The following is a 15,444-nucleotide window of genomic DNA, read 5'->3' on the forward strand; positions in this document are numbered from 1 at the left end:
GGAAGCTTATAAATTATTAAATGATATGTAGTCGCCAAATAATTAGTTTAACGCATTTTAAGTACAACTTTCTCTTAAGCCGGGAAGATAGGGTGGTTTTCTGGCGAAGGGGTTGTAGCTCAATAATCGAAATGCTCTTGATTTAATAGTTTATTCTTAGAGTATATAAGCTATAGGAATTATATTCGCAATACGATATATTTTAAGTTTTCTCAGCATCTTTCTCTTAAGTTAAATCAATTAAAGGGTTGTTTGGGGGTGAAGGGGATGAGCTCAAAAATCGAAACTATATAATTTCAAGAGCTCATAAATAGCTCGTAATTCTGCCGCAAAAACCGATTCAATATTCCTATTTTTAAGTAGTGGGGGGGCTGACTCAGCCCCCCCCCCCACAATAGGGTATTAAATTCCTGCTCAGTGGAACGAGCTCAAAATTTTTAGTTTGCGGAATATGAGAGCTCATAAATAGCTCATAAATCAGGGCTATTTGTTTTTTAATTTTTGCAAGTGGGGGGGGGGGGCAGCTCAACACGGGTAATTTTTTTACTCTCCGTTTCTTTTTAACCTATGTTCTCTCCAAAGACTCCTACACAAGTCCAGGACATGCACTAATTGTTCATGCCGTACTTTGTCGAATGCTTTATTATAGTCAGTAAAACACGCATATACATCTTAATTGACGTGAGATACCGCGGGTAATTGAAATCGCGGATATCAATACAACGGATATGGGGACACTACTATATCTTGTTTATCTGTTTTAGGGCATTTGGCTTAAACCAACACAAAGACGCCACCGAAGCCCTCTTAGAAGAATTAATCGGCAGAGGAATAGTAGACTTCGATGACATTCTTCCAACATACCAATCTGACGTCATCAACTTATCACTACAGAGCATCAGAACGTACAACGCTGGCTTACATCACATGATCCTGAACAACGATCTGCAGAAGAAAGAGTGTATAATAAGAAGCGTACTAAAACCCCAGACTCACACAGGATGTCACTATCTTCGCAGTAAAGATACCGCCGCATTCCTAGTAAGACTGATTTTAAAACAGTGGCAATCCAAAGACCAACAACCAAAAAGTGAAGCAGTAGACGAGTATGACAGATTAAAAGAAATTTATTTTAAGTCGTTGTTGGACGAGGAAACATTGACATTAACAAGTAGCATCCAAACTACGGATGTTAAAGCTTCCCCAGATATACAGCGAGAATGTGTTACGCTGCTAGCTACAATGGCTTCAAATTTTGTAACAGATAATGACAGTGTAGAAGTTTTGCTAAGTAAAATCGCGCTCTTGGTGAATATTGCTAGCTGTGTGACGGAGTACCAGATAATGTCCGAAGAAGATAGTAAAAGTTGCTGGTTTGAAATGATAAAAGGACTTTTCGAAGCTGATACTCTTACGGAATTCAATTTGACTGAGTATAAAAGCGAGAGAGAAATCAAAAGACTTATAGATTGCGTTAATATTCTGAATGACTTATTTTCATTGGATGTTGCTAAGTGGACAATGGATAATCTCAAGGAATTGTTTCCGTTTCAGTTGTTAAAAAAGCTTTTTGACGTTTTAAATCGCCTACAAATCGGTAAGTCTGTTTTTTATCTAAAACTAATATCTAAATAATTTTTATCGAATATCTTGTATCTCTTTGTATTTATTAATCCCTGTATAGGGTATTTATACAGGGTCAGTGGGGAAGTACACACCAAACTTTAAGGGGTAATTCTACATGAAAAAATAATGAAAGTTTGCTTGATAAACAACTTTTATTCTGTATAAAATGATGTGTGTTCGTTGGAGAATTAAGTAACGAAACTCGAAGGAAATGCACAAGTTTATTGAGTTGTTAACATCTTAGGGTACAAAACGATACTAAAATAATGAATACAAACTATTTCTTAAAATCTTTCATAGTCCTGGCACATATCATTGACACCTCAAAATTATCAGCGTGGGTGTTTCTCATCTCCGATGTAGACTAGATAGTGGAATAAAAACACACACAGTGGCGTGCTCGCCATAACACCTTCCTCCTGAAGACCGAAGCTGAGGTGTCCAAGAAGGCCTTCTTTTGCAGCTTCGAAGTTTTGGCTTGTAGTGTAGAGCCTCGCTGGACATGCTCCGCACAGGGCAGGTAGGGCCACATGAAACAAAGAAACCAACCGGCAATAACTCATTCTATTTTTGTTGTTATGAGAAGGCCGTAGATGAAGTGTACCACAAGGTAATCGAATTATAATATGTTGCAGTTATTGATTAAAATCTGTTTATAATATGCATAATGAAACTTCATATCTGCTACTTGCCGTGTTACACTTCAACTTCGTTTAGTTAATCGCATCATAAAATGGTTTTACATTATTGAAATGAAATTTTCAAATAACCTCAAGTACTTCCGTGAGAACGTGGCTGTACACCGGAACGGGTCGAAAACGTTGCAGCGTCTCAGATCAAGTGGATTTACACTGGAACGGGTAGAGAGCGAGTGGAGAACGTTGTACCTTCAGGATCAAGTGGCTTTACACTGGAACTGGTCGAAATTCTAAACTGTATGTAGTCGGTATGGTAGCCGGGATGTTGTTGCTTGTTGTGGAAATGCTTCACCGTTTCCAGGGTCGAGTGGCTTTTCACTGAAGCTGGTGGTTGAGAAGATTTCACGAAGTTGCTAGTTGCGCCTCCCCAGAACTTCCAAATTATTTTGTGGCTTTACACAACAAGTGGCCTTACACTTGGAATTCTTCAAAGTTGCTTACGGGTTCATTCAGTTTTCCTTCCTCGTGGCCTTACACTCGGAACTCAAATACTAAGTCACTAATTCTCCAATTTCCCAATTAACGATTAAAATCGATTAAAAAAAAGGCTTTACTTTTTCTAATTGGAAATTCTACTGACTGCGCTACTTTTATTCTGTATAAAATGATGAGTGTTCGTTGGAGAATTCAGTAACGAAACTCGAAGGAAATGCACAAGTTTATTGAGTTGTTAACAGCTTCGGGTACAAAAGATACTAAAATAATAAATACAAACTATTTCTTAAAATCTTTCATAGTCCTGGCACATATTGACACCTCGAAATTATCAGCGTGGGTGTTTCTCATCTCCGATGTAGACTAGATATTGGAATAAAAACGCACACAGTGGCGTGCTCGCCATAACAAACATATGTCCGCAAATGCTTCGTTTCCGAGATGTTAAATTTTTTCTTACAAACTGATGATTTATTTATTGCTCTAAAACCGGTGAAGGTATGCAAATAAAATTTGGTGGGTTTTAAGACGTAGTTATTGCGCATTTTTTGACATACCTATAATTAAGAATTTTATTTTCACCATTGGCGCGCGTACGGGTAATGGTCTGAAATTGTTTAAAGAAAAAAATAGTACGCCTCAGATATTTCAAATTAAAACTTATTTTTGAATTTCTCGTCCAATTTCTGACAAACAATATATCTTCCCAATCTATTTTTTATACGACGCTTCCTTTTCATGCAAAAATAAAACATCTTAACGCTTACAAAGTATTTGAAATAAGTTTTTACACATTCATATAGAAACTTCGTCAAATACTTTGTAAGTATTAAGATGTTTTATTTTTTGCATAAAAACGAAGCGTCGCATGAAAAAAAGCGAAGATAGATTTTTTGCCACAAATTTAATGATAATTTCAAGAATCATTTTTAATTTGAAATATCTCAGTGGCGTACTATTTTTTCTTTAAAAAATTTCAGACCATTACCGGTACGCGCGCCAATGGTGAATATAAAATTGAATAATGGTGAATGTAAAAAAAGAGATACTTCTTTTGACAAGAGATAAGGAAAGGACCCTAAATTTAATGCATTTTTTTTTGTTTATAGATCAAAATAGAAGTTCCACATTGCTTCCAAAGTTGAAGATATGTATTCTTCAAGCTTTGTCAAGTTTTGGATGCCTTTGTGGAAACGTTCTAAGCACAAATCAAAAGAACGTGTTGGAAGTATTAGCAGTGCCTAATTACAGCAACAATAACGACGATGATTACAAATTGGTAAGAATTTCACCCCTTAGCTAGGGTAATAATCAGCCCAACATTTTTTAATGACAATGGGGTCAACTACACCTCCCGTCAGAGAAAATCCACAAAATGGGTCATTTTTGATGTCTCGAATTTCCTAAACCTGTTGTCTGATTTAAGTGATTTTTTTAAGATGTTATAGCCTTATTCTTTAACAATATCGCTGTAATAATATTGTTACTAGAGAGAAATTCACACCGAGAGTGCAGTACGGCTAAGATAGGGCAATACATTTCTAATGAGGAATAAACGCACAGGGTTGTCAGTCTTCACCAGTTGTTGATTGCTCTCTCAAGAGCGTCGCACAGGAACTGTGACAACACTGAATGCGCATTCCTATCTTAACCGTACTGCACTCCCAGTGTGAATTTCACACTGTAAATTGTCAACATGTCGCGGTAAATTGTCAATATATACCGGGTTTACCAATCAAACTGTGTTTTTTTCTTAAAGTTCACCACACCCTATGGAATGTTCTAGCATTTATAAAATACTGTAATTAAAACCCAACTATAGCCTCAGGTTTTCTTAACATTCTGTTTTTTTTATTCATGCGCTTATGCTGGATAATAAAAAAGTTAGGCACTTTAACAACTAGCCATGTTCTTCATCAATACAGGGTGTTTCTAAATAAGTGCGACAAACTTTAAGGGGAAATTCTGCATGAAAAATAATGACCGTTTGCTATATAAGCATATGTCCGCAAATGCTTCGTTTTCGAGATACGGGAGGTTGAATTTTTTCTTACAAACTGACGACTTATTTATTGCTCTAAAACCTGTTGAGATATGCAAATGAAATTTGGTAGGTTTAAAGAGATAGTTATTGCGCATTTTTTTGACATGCAACTAAGAATTTTATATTCTCAATTGGTTCGCATTCGGGTCATATTACCCGCCAATGCAATGCCAGTGCAATTATATGTACGCCAATGGTGAATATAAAATTATTAGTCGCATGTCAAAAAATGCGCAATACTCTTAAAACCTACCAAATTTCATTTGCATATCTCAACCGATTTTAGAGCAATAAATAAATCATCAGTTTGTAAGAAAAAATTCAACATCCCGTATCTCGAAAACGAAGCATTTGCGGACATATGTTTATAAATCAAACGGTCATTATTTTTTCATGCAGAATAACCCCTTAAAGCTTGTCGCAGTTATTTAGAAACACCCTGTATTGATAAAGAACATGGCTAGTTGTTAAAGTACCTAACTTTTTTATTATCCAACATAAGCGAATGAATCAAAAAGCAGAATGTTAAGAAAACCTTAGGCAATAGTTGGGGTTTAAATTCAGTATTTATAAATGCTAGAATAATCCACAGGGTGTGGTGAACTTTGAGAAAAAACACAGTTTGTTTGGTACACCCGATATACAATAACAATTTACCTATCTAGCAACAAATTATTACAGCGATATTGTTAAAGAATAAGGCTATCACATAATAAAAAAATCACTTAAATCGGACGACAGGCGTAGAAAATTCGTGACATCAAAAATGACCCATTTTGTGGGTAGCCCGTTTTCTCTGGCGCACAGTGTAAGATATCGTTTGAAATGTAAAGTACCACAAGAAAAATGCTTCAGAACACATTTTGTTGTTAACAGGCGTATCTTTTTAAATCGTAATTGACTAAAAATATATTATTAAACAAACGATCTATTAAAAAAGTATTATATTTTCAGTGTATGTCGTTTCTCAAAACGGTAACATTATCCCAACCAGGAGTTTTGACTGACAATATTCTCGAAAACGTCTTACAGTGCATTCAAGAGTTGTGCATGGAGAGATATCAGGATAAGGCAGAAGATATACTACATATGTTACATGGTATGTATTTAAATTTTATACTTAAATTAATTATGTATAAAGGATACCCTCCGTTAAGATAGGCAAAATACCCCCACTCCCAGAATTCCATTTTTTTTTTCATTTTTTTATATTCTTCAATCTATGTATGTGATTATAAAATAATACTCAGCGCAATTGTATCCCTCCTCCCCTCCCTCTCCCCACCCAAAACGTCTTTTTTTCGTTTTTATTTTTTTGGGTGGGATGCAATCAATTTTAAGATATCAAAAAATTCACAGGCATAGTTGAGGCTTTTACAAAACGTCTAATTTTATAAAAATTAATATTTATTATTTATTAAATTTTATTTAATAAAAAAGAGTATATTTTTTTGAGATGGCTGCAGGTCTAATTTTTTTATTGTCTGTATTTTATGGAAAACTATATTTCTAATTTTTTCAGATTTTTCCGTAAGGTGCGCCACCTTAAAAAATTCGAAAAACTTTTTTTTGGGTGCTTCTGGGGATTTGCCCCATTTTATTTATTTCAAAATAGATCAAATTCATTTTTTTACGTTCGATGTGATTAAAAAATAAGACTCAGTGCAATTCTGATTAAATTAGTTTGTTACTTTCGATTTTAACGTTTTTTTTTTTGGTTTAAGGTATGTTTCCCCACATAGCTAAATGTAGAAATATGGAATTCAAAAATTTATCTGTGATGCTGCTGAAACCTTTTTATGACAACATCAAAAGATATGGGCCTAGTGTGAAGTTGGCTCTACTCAATTGTCTACAAAAACTGTGTGAGGTAATTAAATTTTTGTTTGGTAATATTGGTGCGAGTAAATATTAGATAAACACAATATCAGCTTTTTTAAGGAGGGGGTGGTTTGAAAATTATGAAATTTTCTATTTTTTTATTTTAAATGAAAGTGCCTAACTTGATTGAATACTCGCTAAAAAATTCATATTGATTGGAGCAAAATTACCGGAGATACAGCATGTTGAATATCCCTATATCCCTCTTATGTAGATTGTTCCGCGATTCAAAAACATATTCCGGTGTGCATCACTTCACGATTTGACAGACAAAAAAAGTTATTGAAATAAAAAGTTTTCAAAATTTTAAGTACGTTTTTCTCGAAACTGCTTTTTTAAAAGACAGTGTTACGTGGAGCAACTAACAAAGCTTTTGCAAAGTAAAGAGTTTAAATGTCCACCGCAAAATCCATTTTTTTGGAGCAATCTGTAAAAGTTAGCCGCCGTTGGCTTATTTTTTAATATTTTGCCTTGAATTTTTTTTATATTCTTTGAATGGTACTTCATATGTTTATTTAATTTAAAAATAAAATAATTGTACCGTAGTTTCAAAGAAAATTCACAAAAGTGTGCTTGAAAATCCTGATTTCAAATATACAACCCCCCCCCCCCACTCATTTATGAGAGTTTCTCAAAAATAGTTGTTTGTGCAGTATTAAGTACGAAATATTTAATAAATTTTACTAGAGTAATGGGTTTTATTCGAAAATTGTATTTTTAATATCTGTACATCTCTGTTTGACGTAAAAGAAGCCCGTTGTAGTTTTAACCCCTTAATGCACAGTTTTTTTTTAAGACCAGCCAAAACAAAACAATTTGTTTTTAAAGAAAAAGGTGATCCTAGTGCGCAGATTAGCCCAACCAGTACTTGCGTTTATTATATTACTGAAATGAACGTCACGAAACTGTCACTGGACGATAACAATATTTTTGTTGGAACATTCTGAAGAACGATGCGATCAACGATCATCTTTTTGTTGGATCGTATTTTGTTTACTGCGCAGGAGCGTGATCGTTACATGATCGTTTTTGGTTGTGTTAGAACAAACCTATTATCATTTTATTATATTTTAGTAAAATATATATTGAAAAATGAGCGCATTAGAATATGAATATGCACATTTGTCGGAAAGTGGCGCATAAGGAAGAGATCAGTCGTAAGTGATAAGTAGAAAAAGGATATATTTTTGTTGCTTTCACATTGCTATTTTCAATTCTCGATTGCAATCGAGTGTGAAAATACAACATAAAATACAACGCCGCTCGAATTATCTCGAGTGTGCACAATTTGGACAGTTTAGTGTACTCGAGTTAACTCGAGTGTGCACGTTTAGGGGTTAAGTGACACCTCATATGCGCTCTTGCCATATTTAATTAGACGTTTTCGCAGGTTTTAACTGATTTGTATGATATGTCATATTTTAAGTTATGGAACAATGGGTTATGGGAATATATTTATGATGTAATTCTGAGAAAAAACCATATTACTGACTTAATGTTTTATGTTTAGCTGGATCCGTGCAGCACTTTCACAAAGTGGGAAGGTACCGAAATAATCCGGTTCGTCCCGGATTTTTTGATAAGTGATTACCAGGAAGTGCGATTGAAGTCAATCGATGTCTTGGTCACTTACTACAACAAGAACTCCGATACTAGCAATATTGAAGACATCCACAGACAAGAAGAAATATTTGTGAAAGTCTACGAAATGGTAAGTTGTTGTTTCAAATAAATTGGAAGAAGAATGTCATTGGTATCATCAAATATAGTTATATTTATATAAATTCCCCGGTTTCCGTGTAAAACCGTGTTGAATTCAAGTACACCGAGCTTTCGACTTACTCTCTGAAGTGTTCATCAGATCGTCCGGGATCTCAGTCTAGTGAGCTCCAGATCATTTCACGTGTACACTGTTCACTGCACTAATACTGCATGTATATACAAACACTTTTATTTCACAATTTGCGTTTAACAAACTACTAAGTTTAAATTCGACCACTTTGTTTACAGCAATAATTAAATAGTTAAAATAATTAAACGTTTTTATGATCGACTTTTAGTGAAAATAAAACGATGAAAAAATACAGATACATATATGAAATTGCGACGTGTCGTGAATTGCAAGTTCTAGGATTCCCTCTTGTCTTCTTCGCTTCATCATCCATCTGGCTTGCAATTTTTAGAAGCCATGGAGGTGTTACCAGGAAAATGGTCCAATAAGTTTTCAATTAAATATCTTTTAAAAATATTTTTAAATATTTTTATTAGGATGAAAATTTTGACTTTTATATACAGTGCGGTGGAATAAGTGTAGCCCCCCCTGTTAACTTGTTTATTTTAAGAATATAAGCAAAACGCTCGGGCAAGTCGATTTTTAAACTAACCATAGTATATTATAGCATCAACGTTTCGAACTTTACGCGATCCCCCTTCAGGTGACAGCCATAACTTTGATTTTTTTAAATGGGAAAGTACATCATGTGACACCTCATTTAAAAACTCTTAAAATACTGAGTTCAAAAATGTATAATACTTTAATCCTGTTTAAGAGCGTAGGCGCAACATTTCAGTCGATTCTTTCTAAATGCAATCATTTTTTTCGAATCCTGAAAAAACTAATAAATATTTTTGAAAAATTTAAACGCAGAATGAAATATAATAGTATTCTCGATGGTCCAAAGTCCCTGAGAACTCCTATAATAGGTCTGGATCCCGCGTATGAAAAAAAGTTGATTAATAGCAAGCTGAAAATTTGTTAGTAGCTTAAGGGTGTCTAGTCGGATAAACTTTGATATATGCGAACACTGGAACAGGGGCAGTTTTAATTGTGGAACAGGTTAAAAATTTGGAACGGCCAACGGAATTTGCCACGAAAACGGCACATTTATTTTGTCCGACAGAATAGACTTAAACTCTCCGAACAGAGATTAAACTCTCATGCAAAAATCAGACTGTTATTTATCACCAAATGGGCGTTTTAATGAGTGGAACATGTAGAATATGTCAAGTGACAAGAATTATGACAGGTGATAAATAGCAGTCTGATTTTTGCTTGAGAGTTTAAGTCTATTCTGTCGGACAAAATAAATGTGCCGTTTTCGTGGTCTGGCCGTTCCAAATTTTTAACCTGTTCCACAATTAAAACTGCCCCTGTTCCAGTGTTCGCATATATTAAAGTTTATCCGACTAGACACCCTTAAGCTATTAACAAATTTTCAGCTTGCTATTAATCAACTTTTTTTTCATACGCGGGATCCAGACCTATAATGTTTATTTTAATAAGTCACAGTGGTGGAAAAAAGAGAAAAATTAGTGTGATTTTTAATTTCAAATATATCATTCAAAAGAAACTTTTTGTTTATTTTAAGGGACTGTCAGCCCTCGGTAATAATCTAATCTTTCATTCTGCGTTAAAATTTTTCAAAAATACTTATTAGTTTTCTCAGAATTCGAAAAAAATAAATGCGTTTAAAAAGAGTTCGACCGAAATTTTGGGCGTGCGATCTCAAAAAGGATTAAAGTATTATACATTTTTGAAATCAGTATTTTAAAAGCTGTTAAATTGATGGACTTTACTATTTAAAAGAATCAAAGTTATGCCTGTCACCTGAAGAGGGATCTCGTAAAGTTTGAAACGTTGATGCTATGATATACTATGATTAGTTTAAAAATAGACCTGTCCGAGCGTTTTGCTTATATTCTTAAAATAAACAAGTTAACAGGGGGGGGGGCAACACTTATTCCACCGCACTGTATGAAATTGTGTATAGGAACCTTCCTCTAGTCATTTTAGAATACGATTAATATTGCAAATATTGCCATTAAAGATTCTAAAGTAACTCAAAAATATATTGCATAATTTTTTTGCGTATAAGTCATTAGAATAACATTTTTAATCATAATAAATTTACACACCACCATTGAACTGCACTCGTTTCTCGTCGAAAACCTTTATGAAGTCTGTGAATTTCGAGTATAGTCAAATATTATTAAATTAATTGAGTGTGTATAATATAGAAGTAAGATTTCATTTGTCCAAAAGTCCTTACATACTTGTTATTGCTTTTCAGAAACTAACAATCTTTTTTTTGTCCATTTAGAGTGTATCTGTCTTTAACATAGACGAAATAACGACAAATGAAAGAAGAGTAGACGAAGTCATCTCTAGAACAGCTAGCGTACTACTTACTTTTGGAGAAATAGCAACAAACTGTGATAATTGGATAGAAGAAAGTATATATTCGCTGATGAAAATAGCATATACTAAAAATATCGGTAAGTCAACATTATTTTCTAGTAAGTACACAAACTATACTAAAAGTTTTGCACAAATAATAAAAAGAACAGTATTTTTGGGAAAAATTAGCTTGATTGTTTTTCAAAGTATTCGCCTTGACTATTAAACTATTTTCTTTAGGTGCCGTGTCCATATTCAGACGTTGGCTGTCATCATGTTAACAATTTCCTGAAAGCTTTCTATATCGGCTGCTGCGCGAAATAATTATTTTATTAAAAAAAAAATAATAAAAAATCAATGGGAAAATATCTGCATTAAATTTAATGAATCTATAAGTTATTCTGGAATAGAGAGTTGCTAATTTAAACTTTACAGTAGATTTTATTATTCAAATAATTTAAATTATTTTTGCAGACAAACCTTTGCATTTTATTAAAAAATGCAGAATCAAATGAAACTTTAACCAAAAATTGGCTTTATCTTGTCATGTCATGTCACTCTTGTCAAATTGTATATCCACTTCCTAATTTCTCAGTTGGTCTGTGCCCATTGAATTGGCAAGTACCTAGCATCTTCGAGCAGGGAACCATGGCACCCTTTTAGCATGTGTTCCACTTTATCTATCAACATCGACTTGTAGTCATAAAATTTTAATATATTATATTATATATCTAGTGGCTAAACACCCCTTTAGGGGTTACGCCGCTTACGCTCTCTAGATCTATGTTTTGAGGTAGATCAGTCCTCATGTTCGTTATTTAATTTTCTCTGTTATTTTTCTCCACTCTTTCCTGTCTCTGGTTTTCCCTTTCCAATGTCGTATGCCCGCATTGTTGAGATCACTTACTACTTCTTGTAACCATGTAGATCTTGGTCTTCCACGTCTTCTTTTGCCAGCTGGTGTCCATTCCAATATTGAGTATATCGTCGTAGTTGATCCGGATCTCCATATGTGTCCTAGCCATTTTGCTCTTTGCTGTTTTATTTTACATACTATATCCTCCTCAATTTCTTCCAGTAACTCAAGGTTCGTTCTTTGTCTAAATTCATTGTCATTTATTTTTATTGGTCCTAATATTGCTCTTAGTATTTTTCTTTCTTGTATTCTAAGGTTTTCCTCTTGTTTTTTTGTCATGCTAAGAGTTTCGGCTGCATACATCATCGTCGGTCGAATTATTGTTTTGTATACTTTCATTTTTGATTTCTTACTCAATAACTTATTTTTAAGTAATTTTTTATTTGCATGGAAGCTCTTATTTGCTGTAATAATCCTTTCTTTGATTTCGGTTTCTCTTTCTCCATTGTTTGTTATTAATATTCCTAAATATTTAAATTTTTCGACTTCTTCAAAAGTGTATTCTCCTACTCTAACCTTTCTGTTTTCAAAGTTTTTGTCAAATCTCATTATTTTGGTTTTCTCTTGGTTTATTTTTAATCCCATTACTTTTCCTTCTGTTACCATTTCGTTTAACATTCGTTCCATTGTTTTTCTATTTTTTGTTATTAGCACAATATCATCAGCGTATGCTATTATTTGTCCTTCTCTCGTTCGGAGGGTGCCTTTGTTGATCTTCCTGACGACGTATTCTAGGGCAAGATTAAACAGAGTTGCTGATAATGAATCTCCTTGTCTCACCCCTTTATTGATGACAAATTCTTCTGTGTCGCCTACTTGAGTTTTTATACTAACTACAGTTCTACTCATTGTCATTTGTATTAATCTTCTTAATTTATGTTGTATTCCCATTTCTTTCAGAGCTACCATTAGTTTTGATCTATTTATTGTATCAAATGCTTGTCGAAAATCTATAAAAAGCAGTTCAATTTCTATTTTATATCCATGAGCTTTTTCCATAATTTGTTTAACTGTATGTATGGCATCTGTTGTAGACTTTCCCTTAACAAATCCGCATTGATAGTGTCCTATGATATTCGTGGTAGCTTCGGTCAGTCTTCGTTGTATTAAGGCGGACATGATTTTATATGCTGTGTTTAATAGCGTCAGTCCTCTGTAGTTTTTACACATCTGTTGATCTCCTTTTTTATGAATCGTGATAATTTGTCCTTTGTACCATTCTTCCGGCATTTTTTCTTCGTCCCATATGTCTTTTATTAAATTGTATAATCTATCTTTTAATTCTTCACCACCATATTTTATAAGCTCCATATTGATACAGTCCGATCCTGAGGCTTTACCATTACGGCTGCTATTAATAATTTCCTCAACTTCCTCTTTTGTTGGTATTTGTAGCTGGTTTCCTAACATCATTGTCTCTTCTCCTCTGTTTTCATTTAGGTCTTGATCTTGTTGTTCTGTTAATAATTCTTTAAAATAGTTAGTCCAAATTTCTTTATACTCTTCATCGTTTTCTGATACTTTTCCATTTTTATCTTTTATGCTTTTTATCTTTCCTTTAAACGTTTTGTTCTGCTCACTAATTTTCTTATAGAATTCTTTTGTGTTTCTGTTCTTACTCTCTTTTTCTATTTCTTTTATCTTATCATCCAACCACTCACGTCTAATTTTCCTTATTTTTTTCTTACATGCATGCCTTATTATATTGTATTCTTCCCTATAATCCTGTCTATTTGTTCTGATCCACATTTGTCTCATTTCTACCTTCTTTTTTAACATTTTATGGCATTCTTCATTATACCATTCTTGTCTTTTTTTGTTTCTTTTTATCCCTACGTGTACTTCCGCTGTTTCATTTATACATTTTTTTATATTTCTCCATTCTGTTTCTATATCCTTTGTAGGTTTAGATTGTTCCTTCAGTTTTTTGTTCATGTCATCAGCATATTTAATCCTTATGTCTGGAGTATTCAGTTTTTCTACGTGCCATTTATTTTTTGTTGTCGTGTTTTTTAGTGTTCTTTTGACTTTTTGTCTTACTTTTGCAGTCACCATAAAATGGTCTGTGTCTGCATGTGCACCTCTGTAGGACCTCACGTCTGTTACCGATGTTTGCTTCCTTCTTGTAATCAGAATATGGTCTATTTGTGACCATGTTTTTTGGTCTGGGGAAATCCACGTCACTTTATGGTATTTGGGATGTTCGAATTTTGTACTAACGATAATCATATTGGTACTAGATGCTAGATTACATAATCGTTGGCCATTGTCGTTAGTTTTTTCGTGTATTGTGTGCTTACCTGCTACTTGGTTAATGTAGTCTTCCTTACCTATTTGGGCATTAAAATCTCCCATTACCAGTATTGTGTCTTCTCTAGGTAACTTCTCCATTTCTCGTTCGAGTTCCTCATACAATTTGTCTTTTTCCTCCGCAGTAGCACTTTCAGTTGGGGCATATACGTTTATGATTGATATATTAAATGGTTTGGCGTTAATTCTCAGGTAAGCCATACGTTCATTTATTGGTTTAAATTGCATAATGTTATTTTTTATTTTTCCCATAATTATGAAAGCAACTCCATATTGACCTTGTTTTTCATGTCCCGAGTACTGTAGTGTGTACTCAACGGTAAGTCAACATTATTTTCTAGTAAGTACACAAACTATACTAAAAGTTTTGCACAAATAATAAAGAGAACAGTATTTTTGGGAAAAATTAGCTTGATTGTTTTTCAAAGTATTCGCCTTGACTATTAAACTATTTTCTTTAGGTGCCGTGTCCATATTCAGACGTTGGCTGTCATCATGTTAACAATTTCCTGAAAGCTTTCTATATCGGCTGCTGCGCGAAATAATTATTTTATTAAAAAAAAAATAATAAAAAATCAATGGGAAAATATCTGCATTAAATTTAATGAATCTATAAGTTATTCTGGAATAGAGAGTTGCTAATTTAAACTTTACAGTAGATTTTATTATTCAAATAATTTAAATTATTTTTGCAGACAAACCTTTGCATTTTATTAAAAAATGCAGAATCAAATGAAACTTTAACCAAAAATTGGCTTTATCTTGTCATGTCATGTCACTCTTGTCAAATTGTATATCCACTTCCTAATTTCTCAGTTGGTCTGTGCCCATTGAATTGGCAAGTACCTAGCATCTTCGAGCAGGGAACCATGGCACCCTTTTAGCATGTGTTCCACTTTATCTATCAACATCGACTTGTAGTCATAAAATTTTAATATATTATATTATGTAAACCATATACGATGAGGTTAACACTATTTACAGTGTGCTAGTTTCAAACTACTCGGCAGGATGTAAGTATTCCCACATTTTTCATTTTAACAGTCACAATTTTAACCTTTTGCTTTAAACTAACGTGGAAATACTTCATTCTAGGCACTTAAGATGTTCTGTATAGAACGAAAACGTTTTGCAGTCCATGACATTCTATAGTTTTAAATAAACGATTTTATACCAGAATACATCTCGAAGTTTTTACTTCTGTATTGGTTAATTATTTTATTGTGGACCACATTATTGTCTAATATTACGGTCATGATAGCTTCTTTCGACCTCTACATCTCTTTCCCTTCAGTATTCCTTGAAGTATAAGGCGAAGTAAATGGTATTTAGGTCCTCTAATTATATGTTGTTCTGA

General features: G+C 33.6%; 1 protein-coding gene across 1 annotated transcript in view; it reads left to right on the top strand.

Moving 5' to 3' along the window:
* Positions 1–15,444, top strand: part of LOC114332584 (serine-protein kinase ATM-like) — a 144,589-nt gene that overhangs the window by 17,459 nt on the left and 111,686 nt on the right. The window contains exons 9-14 of the mRNA XM_028282413.2: positions 765–1,597; positions 3,869–4,038; positions 5,758–5,902; positions 6,528–6,673; positions 8,195–8,395; positions 10,785–10,959. Coding sequence (XP_028138214.2) covers positions 765–1,597; positions 3,869–4,038; positions 5,758–5,902; positions 6,528–6,673; positions 8,195–8,395; positions 10,785–10,959 — 1,670 coding nt within the window. The remainder of the gene's footprint in view (positions 1–764; positions 1,598–3,868; positions 4,039–5,757; positions 5,903–6,527; positions 6,674–8,194; positions 8,396–10,784; positions 10,960–15,444) is intronic.

This window comes from Diabrotica virgifera, chromosome 5, assembly GCF_917563875.1.
Source record: "Diabrotica virgifera virgifera chromosome 5, PGI_DIABVI_V3a".
Lineage (NCBI taxonomy): Eukaryota > Metazoa > Arthropoda > Insecta > Coleoptera > Chrysomelidae > Diabrotica > Diabrotica virgifera.